Below are 25,400 nucleotides of genomic sequence, written 5' to 3'. Positions count from 1 at the left end.
ACCACCACCACCACCACCACCACCACCACCACCACCACCACCACCACCACCACCACCACCACCACCACCACCACCACCACCACCACCACCACCACCACCACCACCACCACCACCACCACCACCACCACCACCACCACCACCACCACCACCACCACCACCACCACCACCACCACCACCACCACCACCACCACCACCACCACCACCACCACCACCACCACCACCACCACCACCACCACCACCACCACCACCACCACCACCACCACCACCACCACCACCACCACCACCACCACCACCACCACCACCACCACCACCACCACCACCACCACCACCACCACCACCACCACCACCACCACCACCACCACCACCACCACCACCACCACCACCACCACCACCACCACCACCACCACCACCACCACCACCACCACCACCACCACCACCACCACCACCACCACCACCACCACCACCACCACCACCACCACCACCACCACCACCACCACCACCACCACCACCACCACCACCACCACCACCACCACCACCACCACCACCACCACCACCACCACCACCACCACCACCACCACCACCACCACCACCACCACCACCACCACCACCACCACCACCACCACCACCACCACCACCACCACCACCACCACCACCACCACCACCACCACCACCACCACCACCACCACCACCACCACCACCACCACCACCACCACCACCACCACCACCACCACCACCACCACCACCACCACCACCACCACCACCACCACCACCACCACCACCACCACCACCACCACCACCACCACCACCACCACCACCACCACCACCACCACCACCACCACCACCACCACCACCACCACCACCACCACCACCACCACCACCACCACCACCACCACCACCACCACCACCACCACCACCACCACCACCACCACCACCACCACCACCACCACCACCACCACCACTTGTCTTCTAAGTTACTGATCTAGAGAAAGCATATAACAGGGTACCGAGGGAAAAGATGTTCACTATACTGGGGGACTATGGAATTAAAGGTAGATTATTAAAAGCAATCAAAGGCATTTATGTTGACGATAATTGGGCTTCAGTGAGAATTGATGGTAGAATGAGATCTTGGTTCAGGGTACTTACAGGGGTTAGACAAGGCTCTAATCTTTCACCTTTGCTGTTCGTAGTTTACATGGATCATCTGCTGAGAGGTATAAAATTGCAGGGAGGGATTCAGTTAGGTGGAAATGTAGTAAGCAGTCTGGCCTATGCTGACGACTTGGTCTTAATGACAGATTGTGTCGAAAGCCTGCAGTGTAATATCTTGGAACTTGAAAATAGGTGCAATGATATGGAATGAAAATTAGCCTCTCGAAGACTAAATTGATGTCAGTAGGTAAGAAATTCAACAGAATTAAATGTCAGATTGGTAATACAAAGCTAGAACAGGTCGATAATTTCAAGTATTTAGGTTGTGTGTTCTCCCAGGATGGTAATATAGTAAGTGAGATTGAATCAAGGTGTTGTAAAGCTAATGCAGTGAGCTCTCAGTTGCGATCAACAGTATTCTGTAAGAAGGAAGTCAGCTCCCAGACAAAATTATCTTTACGTCGGTCTGTTTTCAGACCAACATTGCTTTACGGGAATGAAAGCTTGGTGGACTCAGGATATCTTATTTATATGTTAGAAGTAACAGATATGAAAGTAGCAAGAATGATTGCTGGTACAAACAGGTGGGAACAATGGCAGGATGGGTACTCAGAATTAGGAGATAAAGGCTAATTTAGGAATGAACTCGATGGATGAAGCTGTATGCATGAACTTCAGATTTTTGGTGAAAAGGCAAGGGACCCATATGGAACACACTTTACGGAACTATAGGTCGTTTGCAATGATTGCTTGACAGCTCCCATAACTGATTCCAACTTGTTGTGCAATTTCTGATACTCTCGCCCGTCGATCATCATCAATAATGTCTTTAACCATACAAATGTTTTTGTCTGTAATGCTGTTCTGAGGATGGCAATTGTGTTGCCAGGCAAACACACGCGTCCATGACAATGATTGATCACCGAACTTTGCATTCAATCTCCGGCAAATTTCCACCACTGTAACTGCTTCACGAGCAGGAAATTTTATAATTATGCGTTGCGCACTGGAGGGGTTCACCTGTTGCTCCGACATCGTGAGCGTTACAGACGAAACGGCGGGAAATATCCAACAGCACGCTCTCCCCACGCCTAAGCATAGCAGAAGTGTGGGGCCAGTTCTACCAACTGTTCATGTTCAGGAACAGAAATCCTGTATATATTTGATCGACCTTCGTAGGTTAACCTATGAATGCTCTTATAGAACTAACTCTAGTTCAAGGGTCATACCAAGGTCAGCCACGCAGCGATCACATGGCCATGTTTAGACGTTTTTGCTAAAAGGCAATGTTTAATAAAATATTTGCCTCCTAGGTTACAGATTCAAACTTTATGCAGGATGCATGAGATAAGAAACAATGGTAGGTGGCATGTATAGACTGCAGGTGCACATTCCCACCGCTCTTATCTAAGAGTACTATGTTTTACTAGACAAACGATATGACAGCAGTTAGCACATGTAGTAGGAGGAACCTGCTTCTCACCATCTCTTCTGAGGATAACCTGCTTCTCACCGTCTCCTCTGAGGATTACCTGCTTCTCACCATCTCTTCTGAGGATAACCTGCTTCTTGCTATCTCTTCTGAGGATAACCTGCTTCTCATCATTTCCTCTGAGGTTAACCTGCTTCTCACCATCTCTGAGGATAACGTGCTTCTCACAGTTTCCTCTGAGGATAACCTACTTCTCACTGTTTCCTCTGAGAATAACCTGCTTCTCACCATTTCCTCTTAGGATCAACTGCTTTTCATCATCTCCTCTGAGGATCATCTGCTTCTCATCATCTCCTCCAAGGATCACCTGCTTTTTACCATTTCCTCTGAGGATTACCTGCTTTAGGGTGAGGTGGTGGTGGAGATTACACTCACAACTTAATCTGCATACTCCTTGACATCTTACCTTTAATGTACAGTACATGTTCATACTTGTTCCCTAATAGGCTCTAGCTCTCTAGACTATCTTGTGCAAGGTTTAATAAAAATATTCACCTCCTGGGTTCAGGATTCAAACTTTATGCAGTGTACATGAAGTAAATAAACACTACTACTCGAGCTAAGGAGGCGAACAAGGCTCAGGAGCTTGGGAGAGGACTAGAAGTGCCTTAGCTTACATCTTAGATATAAAACAGTGATGAAGAATACACCCATGGTATCCCCTGCCTGTCGTAAGAGGCGACTAAAAGGGGCGATCAAGAGATGATCGAATTAGAACCATGAGACTACTTGTAATTAGTACCACCACGCGGAACACTTGTGCGTAGTACCACTATGTTATGTACATAATAGGTTTGTGATTAGTAGCGACAGTATATGATGTCGGCTTTTACAGTACCTGTGATTAGTACCACTATATGAGCGACACCATGGTTCTGCCTTGCCTATGATTAGTACCCACAATGTGAGGAACACCACGGGATAGTACGAGTCCCTGTGGTTAGTACACTTACGTGATGAACACCGTAGGTTTGCGTTGCCTCTAAATGGTGCTGCAATGTGAGAAACACCATAGGTATGTGTTACGTGTGTGCATTACATTACCTGTGAGAAGTACCATAATGTGTAGAATACTGTGAGTCTACGCTACTTTTGATTAGTACCGCAACATGTCAAATACCCTGGTTCTACTTTCCTAGCGATAAGTACCATTATGAGGGGCCGATGACTTTGATTTTGGACCCCTTTAGACTACAAGCATCATTGATTCAGTATTGTGCTTTAGAAGCAGTCCCTTGGTCTGTAATACTATTGTTTAACATTAGTTTCTGGGAATATGGGACATTGCAGGTCGGATCCACTGATTGTTTTAAATTCATATTCATCTATTCATTCTTCGTCCTCATGTTTTGAATTCTGATCAGTGTAGGATTTTGGACTTTTAAATGTCATTTTGTACCATTCGGGGCTGATGACCTAGATGTTAGGCCCCTTTAAACAACAAGCATTATCATAATCAAAACAGTGATGACTAGGAAAATAGGTGAGAGGAGGCAAAATAAGTAGAACATTTTAAATTTAATTAAATCTTTAATGTTTATTATTACAAAATTATGTAAACTATTACTACAACCGTTGTAATGTCATTGCTATACTCCTTGACATCTTACTGCGAAGGCGTAGCATGCTCATGAAGCCCCTGCAACATTGAATTTTAACATAATAATTATTGTTTATGAAATTAAGTGTTGGAAATATTGCTTTGCAAAGGAACTGTTGCAGTTCTTACCTTGGTGATATCAATGTGTCTAGTTTCCTTCAGAGTCACCATCAACTACAGCATATATTATAAGTGCAAGTTTACACATACATTGTCCACTGTTTACAATCTTCGGATTAGGTCCATCCCAATCATCGCTACCATTTTCACCTTGGTGGTTGTAATGTTAACAATGTCTGCATGCAGTGACATCGCTTGACATCTTACTGTGGTGGTAGGATGTCCCAAAAAATATCTACGTTGTTAGCAGAGTATGTAGACAAAAAGCTTGGGGGTAAACACTGAATAAGATGCTTTGCCTTTCGATGTAAGGTTTGATGTTTATATAACATCTTAATACCGGGTGAGTTGGCCGTGCGCGTAGACGCGCGCGGCTGTGAGCTTGCATCCGGGAGATAGTAGGTTCGAATCTCACTATCGGCAGCCCTGAAAATGGTTTTCCGTGGTTTCCCATTTTCACACCAGGCAAATGCTGGGGCTGTACCTTAATTAAGGCCACGGCCGCTTCCTTCCCACTCCTAGGCCTTTCCTATCCCATCGTCGCCATAAGACCTATCTGTGTCGGTGCGACGTAAAGCCCCTAGCAAAAAAAAAACCATCTTAATAGCCTCACTTACTTGAGAGAGATAACTAAGATGTAGCGTATTAGTCGTGCTGCTAGGCTAACAGGTTGCACATTTGCAGGTTGTTTGTTATCAAGACGATTGGTTGTAACTGTGCAGTCTTTTTCTTCTTTCTGTTCCATAATTTTTGCACACACTGATGATAATGATGTAGACCTTTCCTTATTTATAGTCTTGTAACAATATTCGTTGGTGAATGGTAAGCGACATCAGTCATGTGAATAATAAGACAGTAGATTGTAGTGCTAGCAGGAATGTTTTCAAATGTTTCAAATACTAAATGAATATTGACAGAGAATCTTTTATAGATTATTCATGATAAGAGCAGTCTATAACTAGAACTGGTGCTTCACTTTTAAATTCTTCAAGAGAACATAGCGGGTGATCTTCTTTCTGGCAATACGATTATTGGAATTTACAAAACATCTCAGAGCGAGCCAAATTTATTTTTCTCGAAATTAATGTCCATGTTTTCGTAGGGATAAGTAATTCCGTGGAGGTAGAGCCTAATACTTCTTAATTTGCAGTGATCAAACCGAGAGCTATCTGTCTCATGGTTGAGTTTCTGACGAGTTTGAAATCTGCAAATAATGTACAGAGGCTTTTTGGTAAAAACAAGATGTTTTTACGGCCCAGCTATGCTTATTTGTAGGTGGTAAAACAGGATACTCATGCAACTCCCAACTTCAAAAACATATAGGTAACGGTGTATCATTTTCTACAATCTTGGGCAATCAAAGTTTTTCTTGAACAGATAATGTTATATGTGGAATCCTCCAGGATATACGTTGAAGGGTAATTTTCGAATCTACTAGTGTTTGTGCTGCTTTAAGAGCATTGTAATCATTTCAGTCACAAATCAAAATTAGCTCTTGTTTTGCGTTAAATATAATATGTGTATAGTCTTCAGTGAAGCCAAGAATATGTTTTAATAACAGCATGCCTGTAAATGTACCATCCTCTGTAATCATCCAGTTGTTAGAAGCTTTTGGACACCATCCTGCCATACGTAAGATATTACTTTCTGCAGTGCTAAAAGATGGGTAGAGTTTCATTGCACTTGTAAGACCAGCTTTCTTTGATAGATCTATTTCTACACTATTTACTTCATAGTAAAGAGAAAGGCTAGACCACCATTGTTTAGTTGAAATGTGCTCGGGCCACTCCCATCCGCCTTATCTATGCGTGCTTCAATATAAAGGTAACTTTCATGAGGTAGGGTGTATATATCTGGTTGATTGATAAAGAAGTGAATTTCATCATTGTTATTAGGTCATTCTTATGTAAAAGGTTGATAAGAATGGAACTCGCTTCATACTATACCTTCTTGAGTATCTGTCGTGCTTATAATGATAATGTTTAGCAATTAGCATCTTGTTAAACATATTGCTGTAGTAGTGTATAACCTAAGTCTTGAAGAATTTGCCTATGCTCATCTGTTAACTCTGTGACTCTTCGCAAACATGTGGTATGTCTCTTGATGTACACTGCGTTTTATAGATTCGTTTCATACTGGTTTAAGATGAAGCTTGTAAGCTACATATGTATGATGGTCCGAATGAAAGAGCTGATTATGTTTTTTTAATAACCCTAAGGGTGATGTCACTAATGTGTGTTACAGTCACAGGATGATAAAGCAATACTATGGTATTTCACGAATTCTATAACCACTTTCTTCTGTAATGATAAAGTCATGCAGGACATGCAAAGGTTGTTGATTACTATACAAGCCTGTAATAATACTACACGTAATGCTTGCGTGATGGTCATTGAAGTGTTATAGGTTGTTCAGATTCATGACATATATTCGGTTTGAGTTGTCTTGATGTAAATCTGAGCAATGGTCCAATCGAATCAGGTTGTGATTTAAAGTCAAACTTGAAAGAAGACCCTATAACGCATTTGTGTGATGTTCTGCAGTGTAAGAGAGAACTTGTAATTATTATTCCTATCATCATACTGTTCAATTAACACAGTTTCATTGTAGTCATGAATATTGTGTACAGAACATGTGCCTGGTGGTAGCGTTAGCACATACTCATCTTAATAGAACTTGTTTATACCATCTCGCATGTTATGGATTTTATTGTAGCTTTCAAATGATTCTAGTTCGAGACTATGGGGCTGATTGAATGTGATCGGTGGATTAAAGTCTTGAGTTGTTTCAGGTCCTTCTCCACGAATGGTAGGTGTCCTTGCAATGTTGGACATCACGTGTACACTGATGTTCTTTGTCTGTAGTGTGGGTTTCATATAGGAATATTAGACATAGTCGACTGCACGTGCGTGTATTTAAATTTTGTGCTTGGTTTTTATTCTAAACAATGACTGCACTTCTTCCGAAATAGCGTATGAGCTCAAATGGAGGTGGTAAGTCTCTATAACTATCGAAATACCCTACCTTAGATTTACATTTTATGTAGGCAACATAATGAGTTCCAGGCCCATGACTGCTCTTTAAGGTGATCACAGCACTCTCGTGTTGACGTGGCTATGCTGGTAGCTGACTTCACATAAACACACTGCGAAAATAGTGGATGCCTAGTTGTTCAGCAAACATAGCAACTTCTTTGTGGGTAAGAGATCGATGGGGAAGTGCATTCAGTAGATGTTTTTGGTGATATGTAGATACCGAGGCCTTGCTTGTATGGTGATAGCTTCATGTGTACACCTTTACCTTGCAATGCAATTGCCTCCATCATCTTATTATGATGTGCACTTTATTTTAACTGCTGCTTTGTCTCTTCTACAGCCTGGACAGTTCTTGCTACAGAGCTAGTGCCACCTAGCAGAGATCCCAAAGCCGCTAGTACAGCAAATAATGCATGTTTGCAAAACATAGCTGTACTCTTAGGAGAAATTCTCTCTCTTACTGCGCGTAGAGCCTTAGTGATAACTACTCGTGGATAGTATTCTCCTTGAATAGCTTTTCACCCTGCCTTTAAAAATTGCTTTCCATCCTACAGTCTTCTTCTTCTTCTCTTTCTTCTTATTCATCATAACATTGGGATATCTTTGTTTCACCATCCTACTCTCATTACAAACTAGTAGTTACTTGTTGTCTCATTCGTTATATATACTTATCATACACTACTTCTTCATTCAGTTAGCATGAAGATTATAAAGCAGCATGAGGCACTACCTGTTAGTGATATAGCGTCACATCTCCTATCTAGTTCTGTTGCAACTATACAAAGTTGTCATGGATCATTGTTTCCCTTTTCCATTTGATGTATCGTTACTGGACCTTCGGGATGCAGCAAGACAAATCTTTTACTCCCACTCGTTACCTCTTCAAATAGCATACTTATAAACATCAACACAGCTGTTACAGGCAGCACTTGATCTGAAACCGACATCATGTCAACATCAAACAAATCGATTACGCAAAGTATTATTCCTGCCCGAAACAATATTGCATGTAAATTTAAAGAGCTTAAACATATTCAAGCAGATACTGATTTATTTCTTAAAACGCAACACAGTATACCTCTAAAAGAGATTTTTTTCATCGTCTGCACCAACTCGAGATAAGGAGAGATAAGGAGAAGCAGGAAGAGGAGATGCATGATGAGGAAGAGGATGAAGAGGAGGAGGAAGATCTTGGCGTCTTTTTACCGTGCAAGCAAGTGAAGTTTTTAACTACAGATGTTATTGGAGAAACACCTACTACATTAAAACAAGATCTACCTTCCATGTCTGAGGTTATGAACATACCAGAGTATTGTGATCAGTTAAAAACTATATTAAAAACATCTATGGTTCATTCTTTGCTCCTTACATAGAAAAACTCTTTTCAAGATGCACCATCACAACCTACGGTATTCACTATGAAGATGACTGTTTTCGTATAGGTGATGCTGATGTTAAGATTAACAGGGACAGTTTCATTGTAAAAGGTGTCGCCTATAAACCTACTGAAGGACTCATAGAACTCCTCTTTTCTTGGAAAGTCGACAAGAATATAATTATGCCACATGATGGTGAGAAGTATTGCTTGATTCTTTTTGCTACTAATGCTACTCAAGGTAATTACAAGAGAACAGAAGCTGTAAGTGCAAATAGGAGTCGCAAGTTTCGAGAGTTTATTTATAAGCTGTTTCCATCACATCCACTGTCTGCACGTGGTCCCAGTGTTATCCATAAACCTCTGTTGCCATATTTAGACATAAGATACCGGAATGACCCCAACCTACTCGTAGAATGTTTCCAACTGCTAAGAGCCTCTCATGATGCTGGCCACACGAATCACGAATCAGAGATTCTAGAAATAGAGGAGGAATTACGTCATGCAGGTATTATTGAGTAATGGCTACTCAAGGCAAGACCTCGCCTGTTACATAAACCAGCTCATCGCACCTACCGTCGCAGATATGTTATTACACGTAGAAAGAACTATAGCAATAGTGTGAATGATTCTTATGCCTTTAGCCACAAAGGGTATAATTATTTACCTACTGTTATCAGTGTGTACTCTAAGTTTGCTTTTGCAGAACCCCTGCATTCTAAGACAGCAGCTCAAGTCAAAGACACTTTCAGACGCATGGTTCAACAATCAAAACACTGCCAATGGCTTCAAACTCATCAAGGTAAAGAGTTTTACAACAGTGTTTTATCATATCTCAAATCACTCGGCGTTCATCACTAATCTACGTGCGGCAATCTCAAGGCAAGTGTTGTAGAATGCTTTAATCGGACACTCAAGACAATGATGTGACGAGAATGTACAGCTCAATGTTCTTATTGCTGGATTGATCTGCTACCTAGATTTGTGTCTACCTACAAGGATACGCCTCATCTCACCATCCGCACAAAGCCACGTCTTATTACCAAGAATACACCATGCTTAGATGCTGTTTATTATGTAAACAAAACAGCTGATCCACTTCGCCGTCGATTCCAAAAAGCTGATTTTGTTCCTATCAGAAAAGACAAGTCTGTCTTCACAAAAGTATAAATCACTCAATGGGGCACAAAAATTTGTTAAATTAATAGTGTTAACATTACTAATCCAGTTACCTGTTTATTTCACAACCTTTCAGGACAGCCTATCGCAGAAGCATTCTACATTGAAGAGCTGCAGAAAACAAGATATCCTGATCACTATTTAATCAAACGTGTTATTCGCCGTCTTGGTAATAAACTGTATGTCAGATGGCTTGGTTTTATTAACTACTTCAATTCATGGATTTATTAATAGGATGTGCTTTAGAAAACGCTGATGTACCTTTCTTATATTCTAGAACCTCTGTCTGTCCTCAAAATTAAACTTGTTAGTGAACATCATTAGTTAGGAATTGGAGTAGAGTAGGATTAACGTAGAAACACAATATCAAGCAACACTGCATTATGTCTCACTAAGCATATTTATTTTTTAGCAAGTGTACACTTTTTGGTACATCATCTTTAGTTCTAAGATTTTCTCTGCTGTCTTCATCTTCTAATGTTTGTACCCAGCAAAAGTTTCCCTTTCCTTGCACCGGCAAAAACAAGCACTGCTATCTTCTCAGCAACTGTAACATTAGGTGATGTCACAAGCCGGATAGCTTTACAAAGCAGAATTTAATCAGCTACATGTCTCAGTTCAGGTTTGTTTTCTTGTTTACTAGCACAATAAGCAAGGCCATGTTCTTTGCAGGCAGCATCCAACATATCAATACCAGGATTACCACGCTCTAAGCGAACACTGAGTTGAATGCCAGGGCCACAGTATTGGTAGCTTGGAGGATGAAGCTCAAGTGAAAGAAGCTCAGTTGCTTTATTGATAAGCCCATGCCCAGCATGCTTCCTCGATGCATGTCTCTTTTGCGTTTGCTTGTTTGCTGTCTTTGTAGCCATGATAAATGTTCATAAGCGAAGTCAACTCGTTAGATATAGGTTCTTGATGGAGTTTAATCAGTTGACACATATAACATTGTCTCACAGAGGGTCTCTTAGATACACTTGTTGATGATGGTAGACTACATGTTTGAAGTTCCCTCAGAACAGGATCTTGCATCCAGTCATGAAGCACTTTCTCCCAGATCATCTTTAAGGAATTCACAGCTACATTCACTGAAATGCATTTGGCAATGCCTCAGCTCTTCATCAGTAAAAGTGTGTAATATCTTATTGCAAGCATAAAACTGTACGATCGCCAATTCAACAGTGTTACACTAGTATCAGACAGGAATGACATGATGTCTTCACCAATGTTTCTTTCTCACTGATGAGTTTTGAACACTGCAATTTACATAGGTCGTGCACTTCCAGTATGTATTGCAACACGACCAATCAAAGAGCATATACACACGATATAAAGGTTTCATTGTTTCGACACTACGCTCTTCAAGAAGAGTTTGAAATTATGGACACCTTAAATCATGCAGATCAATAACTTTACATGTACGTGATAATCATTCCTTCTTTTCACACCTCTTCACAAACACTAGATCTGCTCCTGACAAATAAGCATTCATAATCATAACTAGAAAGTGATATGGAATACCTCTTTTCTTCCCACTGCAGTCCTAAATTATTTTTAATCCATTGCATCTGCTTTTTATATTCATCTGTTTGCAAACACTAAGGGAAAGGTGGGCTAAATACTAAACCCATGGCATTTGGCTCCCACAATACAGTGCAATCCAACACAGCTACCTCCTTAAACACAAATTAGTTTCCATTCACTTTACAAACCTTGCACATTAACTATCAATGTTCTTGTCATAATGAACTAAAAACTGACAACTCTCTAGCACAGTATCATGTCAAGTAAATAATATATTTCTACTCATAACATATATACAGTAGCCACGATCGGGAATTAGAAGTGGGGGGGGGGGCAAAGAAATGTACAGACAACAAAAATACCCGGGTTTGTGAGATATAGCAGGTGGGGGGAAACATCAAAACTACAAAATGGTAAGTTTTTATGCTTTCTGAGCGAATTTTAACAGGGAGGTAAAGATTGACAGTTTACCAAATTCACTGGGGTAGTAATCCTTTTTTGGGATTTTGATTCAATACCATACAATAAAACTTTCACCAAAGGAACAATATTACACGTGTATTGCAATTAATATGGCGTGATTATAATATTAAAAATCGTTTAGCATTCGACTACACACTTAGAAACCAACAGAAACTAAAGAGACTGCCGGACGACGAATGTGTGTGGCAAGCGGGTGAATCATCCCTCAGTGCCCATGACCTTGGCAAAAAAAATGTCCTTACTACCCTTCCTCACAGTACATGCAAAGTGTCCACTACTTGCTGTTGCACTATACAAATCGGTTAGCCACGACGAATGACATTTTGTGTGTATTTCCGCTAATAATTTTGTTGATAATAAAATAATATGAAGGAAATAATTAGCTGATAAGATAATAGGGCTTGTACAAATTGCTTGTTTTAATAATTTCTAGTTTCAGTCAGATAAAATGGAATAAATTGTAAGCTTTCGTCAGAAGTGGGGGGACTGCTCCCCCTCGCCCCCTCATTGCCGCTACTGCATATATAAAGAATTAAGTTCACAAGAGAGACCCCGTTAGCGATCATGTCTAAACATGTGCATGTAATCACTGTGTGTCTGACACTTGATCTTTTTTGCCCTCCTCCCCCTCCTACATTTGCCATCCGCTGTCATATCTTGTGTTTTGAAAAACATTATACTCTTAGATAAGAGCGTGGGAATGCTGGCACAGTACATTCCTTACGAGTAAGACATGCAGTTTTAAGCTCTCATATAACACCTCACTAGTAAAGAATGCAATGCAAATTTATCATGTCTGTTGTGACAACTCATTATGCCCTACACATTAGCCCATGCTCATTAGTGATTGATCATAAGCCACTGCTCATTAGCCATTGCTCATTAACAACAGTTCATAAGCAACTCCTCATTAGCCCTCCTGCCCCTTAGCCCTTGCTCATAAGCCATTGCTCATTAGCAGCTGCTCATCATAACAGAATTGGCTAAAGCATACAAACATCATCCTTGAAGTAGAGTTAGTCCTATAAGAGCATGCTTAGGATAAATTATATAAATATAAAATCTGTTATTTTCTAATGACCTTCAATGTTAAGCCCCTTTAAACAACAAGCATCATCATCAAGTATTTTCTAAGCACTCCTACCCCATGTTTCCAAACATATGAATAAAGAGCAATGTTATGTAAAGGTAAAACAAAATATTTTAAGCTCACAAACAGTTTTCTACCACGGCTGGTTGGGGAGATAATTAATTTTTAATTTAAGGGATGTTTTCACCCCTACATGTTTTACTCCAAACATCATTTAAAGTATCATCCTATACATCTTGAACATTAGAAATTCTTTCTTACCCCAAAACATTGAAAAGAAATAGTCGGCACAAGTTGATATATATCACCAGTTAGATGATTATTTTTGATAAATTCTGTGCTAAAAATCAGTTTTCTGCAACTAGTGGTTCAGAAGATAATGAATTTTTAAGTAAAGGATTGTTTTCACCCCAACATTTTTTACTCTAAACGTCATTTAGAGTATCCTTATTTTACCCCAAGACTTAAAAAATAAACAGTCAGGAATGAGTTGATTTATATCACCGGTTAGAAGATAATTTTTAATAAATTTTATTTAAAAATCTGTTTTCTGCAATTCTCAGTTGAGGAGATATTGAATGTTTAAGTTAAGGGTTGTTTTCATCCCCCTCCCTATCACGAGTACATTTTAACACACTACTACAGTTACCACAGTAGCACAGGTTATCAAACAAATTCTAAGTACACTAGGCTAACGACCGTGATATTGCAAATTTCTAACAACAATTTAAAAGAATGGTTCATTAATGAGAGAGCATAAAGTGTCAAGGTGAGGATAAGCCCTTGCACCTGAAGCCTACGAGCTGGTCTAGGAAAGGGCAGCCAGTTAGGTTAATTCAGAATAAGGTTAAGCCTGCACTCTTAGCCATGTTAGGTTAAGCCTGCGCACTTAGCCGAGACTCCTCACTGAAATAGACCTTGCGCCTGAAACCTACGAGCTGGTGTAGGGAAGGGCAGCCAATTAGGTTTGGTTAACACATGGCCAGCGTAAGGTTAAGCCTGTACACATGGTCAGCGTAAATTTGAGCCTGCACTCAGCTAGCATTAAGTTAGGTTAAGTTAGGTGTGACGTCACCACGGGAATAAGGCCTGCTCCTCAGGCGTGAGGAAGAGGACGCTGGTGAATCCCTCAAAATACGCTACTTATGATCATTCTCTCATGGAAGATAAATGTTCTCTATTCGTTTGCCAATTCTCTTCTTGGCGGTTTTCTTGAAATTCAGTGTATTTTGATGTTTTAACACGTTTGTAATACAGTATTACCCCGCTTTTACGTTCCCATATTCAGTGTTTTTCCATTTACAATGTTTTTTTAATTGGGACCCTCAGATCTCCTATGCTTATAATGTATAAAAATCCTCTAATTTACGTTTGCGACATTTTATACTTCCCTTCACTTACTCCACATCAGGCTGTTTGAGATGGGAAAAATCAAAGTAAAATGGTGTTGCAACTAACCTATGGCCCTTTGAGTAACCACGGCATGGTGACCAAACTGGACAGCACACACTTTACTACCCGTGGTCGAAACTAGCCATTTACGAATATCTGGGGAAGCTACGCAAACTGCATGCCTATTCTGATGAGTGGGTTGCCTACTTAACAAATTTACGGAAACCGCATGGCAATTCTGATGAGGCCTGCCTAACAAATTTATGTTAAAATGTATGTGTTTTGGGGCTGAGGGAAGGGGGGTATATCTGAAATTCACATGGACAATAACTGACACCATAACTGGGCAACCAGTGTACGCCATATGGGTGGAAGAACGACGCCATTTTGGTGGACAGTAAAGCATATTTTTGGAAGATGTTGGACGTACCTGTTAGACCTTTAAAGAGAGACCATAAACAAAGCAATGGTTAATAATTTTAATGGGAAAGCATTAATTCAAATTCTGAACATTGTGGAAGAAAGAGAAAATTATTTTGTCTTCTAAGCCTAAAAACATTTCCATTATTTGATGTTTGCATAGGTGAGAAAATAGTAACCTTTTGGAGTAGGTCTACATAATGTAGGATTAATTTTTTTGCAAATAAAACAAATTACAAAGCCTAATTTATTTTGTTCTTTAAATTCTCTCCTGAAATTAGGTTGTGCAGATTATTCAGTGGCATGTATTATTTGCGTATATACGGTATTTTTGTTGTACGTTTTTGTTCTTATCAGAGTCGTGCGGTCAGAGTCATTTGCTGCGATCTTCTTGTCGTGTCATTTGTTTATTCTTCTTTGTTATTGCTTTATTGTTGGTGTTTGCTTTTCTGACTAATAATGGCAGGAAATAGAAGGAAAACTTTCACTATGGAAGAAAAGGTTCAAATCTTGGGAAAAGTTGATTCATTATTGCACTGGCACGCGAGTTGCAGCTCTCTATGTATCCATGCTGGATACAATGGCAAAAAACAGATGAAGCATATCACCAAATGCTTCAGAATGCAGACCAAACTAAAAAGTAAGTCATATTCCAAATACGAGGAATTGGGAAATATAGTATAGGGAAGGTTTAAAACTTCAAGAGCTGCAGCCATTCCAATTGGTGGTGTGCTCTTAAGGGAAAATGCATGTAAAGTGGTTAAGATTATTGGCATTGTAAATTTCAGTGCGTTCTGTGACTGGATCAAGCCAAGCGTGTTAAGGATGCGTCGTGCTCGCGGACCCTCGTCCGTCGTGTCGTCGTTGTGCGTCTGGGATTCTTCCCTGCGCACGCGCGTGGTGGCGTGACCACGTCCGTGCAAATTACTCTCTCACGTGATCCGATTCAAAGACGCTGCCAGGCGGGGAGTTCAACTGGGGCAGTACATCTGTCAAAGAATAACTGACCAATTTAGGAAAAGGCATAATCTTCTTCTTCTTCTTTTCGTACCACTTTTCCCACACCTGTGGGATCACGGGTGCGAACTGCGTTGCACATGTGGATTTTGCCCTATTTTACATCCAGTTGGCCTCCCCGATGCCAACCCTATATGGAGGGATGTAATCACTATTGCATGTTTCTGTGGTGGTTGGAGTGTATTATGTTGCCTGAGTATGAAGAGAAGAGTGTTGGGACGGACACAAACACCCAGTCCCCAAGCCAGAAGAATTAATCAGAAGCGATTAAAATCCCTGACCTACTAGGGAATCGAATCCGGGACCCTCTGAACCGAAGGGAAGTACGCTGACCATTCAGCCAGGAAAGGGCATAATATAACCTATAATATTGTTTGTGGGAGAATGAAATGCAGTTAGTAACATAACTGTGGGACAATGGATCAGTCAGTGATTGCAGGAACTGACCAACAAATCTGAACCCAGGAACTTTTTTTTAATCTATATGAAACTGGACTGATTTTCAGTATGTTGCCCCGCAAGCCTTTGGCATTCAAAGAGGATAAATGTCATGGTGGGGCTCACAATGATGTTGGGAGCCAATGCTAACGGCCCTGGAAAGCTCCACCCCATTGCAATAGGGAAATCTAGAAAGCCTTGTTGCTTCAAGTATGTGCAATCATTACCAACTGCAAAACTTGGATGACCTCGGATTTTTTTTGACAGCAGTTGGCTGCTCTGGATGCTCTCTTGCACATCCCATGGGTGTTTATTTGAGGAACTTGCAGTTAGAATTTTTGCCTGATAATTGCAAAAGCAAGTGTCAGCCTATGGATTTAGGGGTTATCCAGTCCTTTTAGTCACTTTATAGGAAGAACCTGGTGCAAAGAATTTAATTCCTCATGGATGCTGGAAAGGATCCATCATTATTTAAAATTTCAATGCTGGATGCACTTCACATCATTCCAAAGTCTTGGAAGGCTTTTGAAGTAGAGTACTAACTCAAATTGTTTCTTGAAAGTAGGATTCTTCAAGATTCATCCAGACTCTGAGCTGCCAGCAGGAGGAGGTGGTTGGGGTGGTGGTGGTGGTTTGCTTCCTTAGGCAGGGAGAATGTTGCAGTCAAACTGCACTGCTGAACTCTTTCCTTGGGTTGATGATGCTGTGATTACTGCAGAGGAAAGAAGTGTGTGTAGGAGTTGTTTGTGGAATGAACTTCAGCTGAATCTCCCATCAGTGACAATAAAGAAGAAGAGCATAGTGACGTGATGCCTACTAGTGCTAGGGCAGGTGCAGCAGTGGACAGTTTATGTAGATATCTTGTCATGTATAGAGGAGGTGGAAATAATTTTCATAACCTTTATGAACTTGAAAAACAAATAGAGGACATTAGAAATAAGTGTAAACAGAGATTGATTCTGGACTATTTTTGTAGGAAGCAATGATTGTGTAGTTTTCCATCTGGAATAAATGTGTGTTAATGTTGTAAATATGTATGATAGCAGTAATGAAAATGTTCCATCCAGAGAAAGAAAATTTATTGCATTTTAAATAATTCTGTAATTATTGAAAGAAAGATAACCAGATTAAACGAATATATTACCGGTACACAATATTTTAACTACCTACCAGTACGCTTTTCATGGTCAGTGGATGACCAGTATTACAAAGGCAGTGTAGTTTCAACAGTTAATTTATATTGGATCTTTATTTGGGGTAAGTAATAGATTAAGATTGAAATACTCTATAAACTAATAATATGCATTTGTGTAACATTTCCCTCCTTTTCCAGAGCATTTTTACATGTATAAATTGTTTCCTACGATTTACACTTTCCCCCAGTTTACACCACACCAGCATTCCTTGTGTCCCTGGAAATGTGTAAAAGAAGGGTATTACTGTATATATTATTCTACTGGTGTTGACACATAATTCTGTACAAGTCACCTGATTATCATTATAGTAGCTCTATCTTATCAACAGTATCTTACAACTATAAAGTTGTAAACAGAGAATAAAAATCACTCGTTTGCTTGACTATAAATAAAACTAACATCTGCCATGTTTTTATATTCTTTACAGGTCCGTATGAATACAATACAAGAATGGCAAGTTTTTAGTCCCATACCATTTTCTGAGTTTCATCCAAGCATTGTGTATTCAACTTCATTTCCTAGACCGCTAGAACTTGACATCAATAAGAATTACGGACACTATGATTCTCATCACACTGGTCATATAGCTTTCTACACCAAGGATTACTCCACAGGTATAGTACTAGTCTATGTTAAGTGGTAGTGGCATCCAGGCAAAGGAATCAGAACTATTTAGTTATAGAGTAATGGTTATGTGATTTGGTTTCCAATCCAAGGAAAATTATGAATGGTAGATATAGCTATTAAATTACACCAAAAAACCAAACCCGATGGCGCAACAGCCCCAAAGGGCCTTGGCCTACCAAGCGACCGCTGCTCAGCCTGTAGGCCTGCAGATTATGAGGTGTTGTGTGGTCAGCACGACGAATACTCTCGGCCGTTATTCTTGGCTTTCTAAACCAGAGCTGCCATCTCACCATCAGATAGCTCTTCAATTGTAATCATGTAGGCTGAGCGGACCTCGAACCAGCCTTCAGATCCAGGTAAAAATCCCTCATCTGGCCGGGAATTGAACCTGGGGCCTCCAGATAAGAGGCAGGCACACTACCCCTACACCGCTGGGCCGGCTATTAAATTACACAGCACAAAAAATTATACACAGTGATAATACTAGAATTTTTATCTAGAGAGGACTGCAGATTATATGCAATTCAATATTCTGTCCGCTAAGAGGATATGGAATAAACTTTTTAGCAATTGTTGTCTACAAATGGAGCCAGTAGTTGGAAAGAGGAAAGCGTTTGCCAGTGGCGGAGCTAAAGTCCCTGTAGCCTTCCTGTGATGTGTTCATAGATACTGGAATGCTGGATGCCTGCGAAAGAAGTATATTTTGCAGAATCATTGGCCAAATCTGCGAAAGAAGAAAATGGAGGAGAAGGTACAATCATGAATTGTACAACTTTTATAAAGATCCACCTATTAGAAGAATGGTGAAATCAGCCAGATAGAGGTGGGCCGGACGGATAGAGCAGAAAAGATTTTAAATGGAAATCCAGAAGGACAGAGGGGCCGAGGTCGACCAAGAATGAGATTGATGGAGTCATTGAGGATCTTCGAGAAATGGGCTATAGAAATGGAAAGCTTTAGAGTTGGATTGAGTAGAATGGTGGAAGATTATTGAAGAGGCCAAGGTTTACAATGCACTGAAGAGCCATAGAAAAAGAAATGATGTGTTCATGATTTCTGATGTTTTAAAACCACTGTTATTCAAGATGTTTGTTATTGCTATTCTTATACAAGATCTTATTAATATCATGTACAAAGCACATTATTCCATATTTGAAATCAACCGTTCACGTAACTGTAAATAGTAATCACAGGTGAAAGTTCAGCTGGCAAGGACTTCTGAGTTGCAGTTCTTGGATCATTTTTTGAACTGTTCTGTTATACCCATGGGGAAGTAATCCTGAAGAGTTCCTTTTTAGGATCACTCATTTTTATGTCTCCAACAGATAAATAATATGCACTCAATAATAAGTATGAATTCGGATATGTAGCATCCCTTTATGGCTCTCTTCATGTGTTCGGTTTATCAACATTTCCTGAGGAATGAATTTTCTTAGCAGGTGGCTGAATCTTTACATGCTGCATGTTCCTTGTACTGTGTTATTTTTATAGGAAATGTAATTCTGGTATATAAGTTACAATATCGATTTTTGATCCTGTGGATATGATACTAGATTGTGTGATGTTTGCTTTTGTGTTGTGAGCCAGTGCTCTGTTGAATAAATGAATTGTTCTTTTCTATCAAATAATCATGTATACTATTTTGTGTTATTTGGTGCTCTGATCCATGATGATTAGATTTTTTCAGTGAGTGAATAAAATTGGGATGTAATGTTAATGCACAAATATTTTTAAAAAATGTAATGGGCCTGTGGAGGGTACCCAGTGACCAAGGAAACAAAAATTGAATGTCTGCCCCTATATAACATCAATGCAGATTTGTTCTTAGTTCAACCATTGTGGCTATTTTGGTGCTCTTAAACTTGTGGACTGATTTCTAGAATTAAGATACTGATCTCTCTGTAAGGAGCTGTGGTCATTGCTACATAGCCTGTAAATGAATTGCCTGAAATGAAATTTTATTTTTTTAAAGTGTGGGAAACCATGACTGCACAGGCGAAGCTGTGAATAGTAGCTAGTATATACACAAAACGAATATAAGCTCATCGGGCATAAAATGACTCGCCCTTGGAGAAATCATTACAAGCATCATTTAATACCGTGTAACTCCGCTTCTGGACTTGATAACCGCCTGGATTCGGTTAGGAAGCGAGTCCACAAGGTTGTGCAAATATGTCGCATCTAGGTTAAGCCACTCGCTGAGGATTTGATTGCGCGATTCCTCCAAATTGCGGGATGCGAATGTCAGCGTTTTTTCTGCTGTTCCTACATGTCCCACAGATTTTCCGTGGAGTTCAAGTTAGGTGACTTTGCAAGTCAATCAAGATGTAATAACGCAGCTGTGAGCTTGCATCCCGGAGATAGTGGGTTCAAACCCCACTGTCGGCAGCCCTGAAGATGGTTTTCCGTGGTTTCTCATTTTCACCCAGGCAAATGCTATGGCTGTACCTTAATTAAGGCCACGGTCGCTTCCTTCCCACTCCTAGCCCTTTCCTATACCATCGTCGCCATAAGACCTATCTGTGTCGGTGCGACGTAAAGCAACTAGCAAAAGAAGATGTAATAGGGTGGGGGAATGTTCACAAAACTAGTCATATACTCATCCAGCCCAATGATTTTTGCTGTTGTCACTTGAAAAATTGGAGTATCAATAGCATAGTCATCATGCAGATGTTGACTGAAGGGCAACACCTGATATCCAGAATGTTTAAATAAACATGCTGATTCATGTTAGTGAGCTGGCCCAATCTATGATATGATAAACACCCCCAAAACATCAAGACCCACCTCCGGCTTGAACCTGAACTTTCACACATCCAGGATGAAATGCTTCATTTAGCCTTCGATGCACTTAGTGATGTGCGTCTTTGGAATACAGGCAAAAACATGATTCGTTAGACCACATTACTTTCCGCTAGTCAGCTTCTGTCCACGATCATTGATTTCTAGCCCATTGAAAACGTGCAGATTTACTATACGCAAGACCAACACAGTTACCCTGACACTTAAAGCAGAACATCTTGTACAATCTCCTCATCAAATGATATTATAAGATCAAAATTAATTAAAATTAAAGTTAATTAAAGTAATAAATTAATCAAAATATAAAATTCCATCGTTAACTGACATAATCTCTATCATCATTTATGTAAAAGTATCAGCTAAAATTATTATAGATTATAAGAACCATGAGCACTGTTGACCTTCCTTTATTTATTATGAAGGTTTACCTAAGTAGCAAAACATTACATAACAAAGTTTTGAGTTAGAACTGCTCCAATAAATCCTCTAAGTTTCCTTTGAACACACTTCATTTTCGAAGTTCACTGCTCCCTTTTTAATTACCTTGATTAGCATAAAATACATTTGGCCTCAATCTGGCCTTTCATATGACGTTACCTGAATGGATACAAAAATAAAATCGCCTTAATCTATTTATTACACATGATATGAGCACCTTGATGCATGCATGGAATATTAGCGGTCATTTACATCTAATTATTCATTTTGATCAGCTAAACAGACCTACCTAACATCTTTACATAATTGCACTTCACGCAGAAAATTATCGATCCAATTGAATCTGCTGGATTCCTGAATCCCTCATTTCACCACATATGAAATGTCTTAAGGAGCTTACAATTACATTAATGGTATGAAATTATTATTTACATATTTTTATATAGGTCTGTTCAATGATTTACTATCTAGTTGCAAGTTGCTTGGCATGAATAACATAAGTGAAAAGTTATTTAGAAAGAAAAAAGGAACAAGCACTCTGTTTTCCCATCCTACAATTCCTAAAAATGTGGGTGATTCTCCCACATTGACAAGCAAATAATATAAGTGAAACAACAACTAAGCACCTACTATCCTAATATCCTATCATTTAAATAAACACTCCTGAAAGGGAAGACATCCTAACTTCATCTATAAACTTCATCTATAAAAACATATTTGCAAAAGAAATCCATTCACATACCTAACTGACAGTTAAATATTTGAAAAATATTCATCAATCCAGTGACTGAAATTACTCCATATTACTGTGGATCACACGACCCAGTGGCTATGAATGTTGTTTCACTGAGGACGGTGGATGACCAAGTCTCATTACATATTTTCACGGTCACCATAACAAATTCAACCTATTTGCCTTTTCATTTCTAATTGTCACCAAAATGATCATAACATAATGTCAAAATAGCAGCTCCCTATTGGCAATGTAAAATCCATTCCAATTTTATTATTATTATTATTATTATTATTATTATTATTATTATTATTATTATCATCATTATTATTCGGCTCGACATAGGGATGTGGCGACCCCACTCCATTTAGCCTCCTTTGTATTGGCGGGTAAACCATAAACCTTACTGACATGAGGAATTGCATGTCAGGCACGGACCAGCTACTGCATAACAAAATATTAACGCAAAGATCCATGATAGGCCTAGCAAGCCAGTGGTAGCGTATTAATATCGCTTTCAACAATCAAACGACCCTTGGATCAAATGTAAAACCAATACTTAAAGTGACAAAGCCTTTGTGCAGATCTGTCAGGTATGAAGGCCAAAATTGCTCCGATGATAGACAAATCTGTTCAAAGAAAAATATAAGAATTGAGACTATTAATGCAGTATCCTTAGAAAAGGGTGCAAGAATTCAAGAAATCACATGGATGATGACAGAGAGAAACATACTGATAATGGGACTAAGTGAAATAAAAAAAGGGAGTGGTAGTAAGGTGCTGGAGAGGGGATATAAAATGTGGTGGTCAGGAAGAGACAAAAGAAGAAATGGTGTTGCAATAATAGTGGCTAAAGAATTTTTTTTTTTTTTTTTTTTTTTTTTTTGCTATTTGTTTTACGTCGCGCCGACAGAGATACGTCTTGTGGCGACGATGGGATAGGAAAGGCCTAGGAAGTGGAAGGAAGCGGCCGTGGCCTTAATTAAGGTACAGCCCCGGCATTTGCCTGGTGTGAAAATGGGAAACCACGGAAAACCATCTTCAGGGCTGCCGACAGTGGGGCTCGAACCCACGATCTCCCGATTACTGGATACTGGCCGCACTTAAGCGACTGCAGCTATCGAGCTCGGTGGCTAAAGAACTGACCAACAAAGTACTCAGTGTGGATTATGTTTGTGACAGGATAATTAAAGTTCAGTTAATGATGGAAGAAAATATCCTTGATATAATCCAGGTTTATGCTCCTCAAATAGGTTGTGAAATAGATGAAAAGGAAGAGTTTATCACTAAACTGGAGGATGCTGTAACATCTAACAAGACTGTGATTATAGGAGACTTCAATGGGAATGATAGAGGAGGATATGAAACAGTTATAGGAAGCCACGGAGATCACAGAAATGTTGAAGGGGAGATGTTATTAGACATTTGTCTGAGAAATAAATGAATCATTGGTAATGGATGGTATAAGAAAAGAGAGAGTCACAAGTTTAATAATAATAATAATGTTATTTGCTTTACGTCCCACTAACTACTTTTACGGTCTTCGGAGACGCCGAGGTGCCGGAATTTAGTCCCGCGGGACTTCTTTTACGTGCCAGTAAATCTACCGACACGAGGCTGTCGTATTTGGGCACCTTCAAATACCACCGGACTGAGCCAGGATCGAACCTGCCAAGTAGGGGTTAGAAGGCCAGCGGCTTAACCATCTGAGCCACTCAGCCCGGCAGTCACAAGTTTACCAGATACAGTTGGAACTTGGAACAGAAATCCATAACTGATTATATAATAATAATGGAAGAAATCAGAAGATGCTTGACAGACGTGACAGTGATTCCAAGCATTAATCTTGACGGTGACCGCAGACTATTGGTGGGGACACTGTTGAAATTCAGAAGGGGTAAATATGGGGGGGGGAAGACAGGCAAAAATCAAATGCTAGAAACAAAATGATAGAGAAATCCAACAGATATATAGGGAAAAGATTAAAACTCAATTCCTAAAGATGAGAGGAAAAATGGAAAAGATTCAAACAGGCTTTAGTCAAAGCAGCAGAAGAAACCTGTGGAAGGACATCAACAAAAGTCAGACACAAAGAAACTCCCTGGTGGAATGAGAGAATTGCAGATGCAGTCAAGAAGAAGAATAATGCATGTCGAGAATGGTTCAGAAACAGAATGGAACATGATAGAGACAAATGGAAATGACTACGCAGAGCAGCAAAGGAAATGATAGCATTGGCTAAAAAGATGTCCTGGGAAAAATTTGCAAAGGAGATAAGAATGAAAAGAAGATATTATACCACATATTAGGTAACGGAAGGAAGCAAAAAGAAGGACAAAATGAAACAAATGAACCCTACATAAAATAAATATCACCATTACAGTGGAAGGGATGAACAAACGATCAGATGAAATAGGAAGAGAAGATCTACAAATGTTGGATGTAGAAAATGCTGTATTAGAAATGAAAAATGGCAAAGCTCCTGGAATAGATGACATCACAGTGGAAATGATTAAAGCTACAGGACCTACTGGAATGCAGTGGCTGTATAGAATACTGAAGATAGTATGGACTGACGGAGAGATTCCTGATGATTGGACAAGGGCAATTATTGTACCTATTTAAAAAAAAAAAAAGGTGAAATGAAATGAAATGCCATGTGGCCTCCGAAGTGGTCTGGCGCAGGTCTTTTGATATGACGCCCATAGGTAACCTACGCACGATGGTGAGGATGAAATTATGATGAAGACAGCACATACATCCAGTCCCCATGCCAGGGGAATTAACCAATTATGCTTAAAATTCCCGAGCCTGCCGTGAATCGAACCCGGGACTCCTGTGACCAAAGGCCAGCACGCTAACCACTTATCCATGGAGCGAGACTTAAAAAAAGGTAATAGGGCACTTTGTGAGAACTACAGAGGAATAGCATTATTGTGTCATTGCATGAAGATTTATGAAAAGATAATCTTATAAAAAATCAAGAACAAGATTAGATTCACAATTAAGAGAATAATAACAAGGATTTAGACCTGGAAGATCAACTATTGATGCCATATTTACAGCTAGACAAGTAGTAGAAAAAAAATGGGAATTTGGGAAAGACATCGCAGTTTCAGTCATAGATATCCAAAGGCTTATGACATGGTTAGAAGAAGAGAGATATGGCAAGGGCTGAATAAAATGGAATTGTCAAGAGAAATGCAATTCAGAATTAGAAACGTGTATAACAAATGTCTGAATTATGTTATAAAATGGCAAAAAACAGAACAGACAGAGGAGTTCGA

The 25,400-nt window shown here is 39.8% G+C and overlaps 1 protein-coding gene across 2 annotated transcripts in view; it reads left to right on the top strand.

Annotated features, from left to right (window-relative positions):
* Chpf (Chondroitin polymerizing factor) overlaps window positions 1-25,400 on the top strand; it is a 213,071-nt gene that overhangs the window by 163,669 nt on the left and 24,002 nt on the right. For both annotated transcript variants that reach the window (XM_067140998.2, XM_067140999.2), the window contains one exon: window positions 17,941-18,127. In XM_067140998.2, the coding sequence (XP_066997099.2) occupies window positions 17,941-18,127 (187 nt within the window). The remainder of the gene's footprint in view (window positions 1-17,940; window positions 18,128-25,400) is intronic.

This window comes from Anabrus simplex, chromosome 2 (genome assembly GCF_040414725.1).
Source record: "Anabrus simplex isolate iqAnaSimp1 chromosome 2, ASM4041472v1, whole genome shotgun sequence".
In the NCBI taxonomy this organism is placed as follows: Eukaryota; Metazoa; Arthropoda; class Insecta; order Orthoptera; family Tettigoniidae; genus Anabrus; species Anabrus simplex.
The sequence above is the reverse complement of the archived record's forward strand: the minus strand, read 5'-3'. Positions and strand labels throughout refer to the sequence as shown.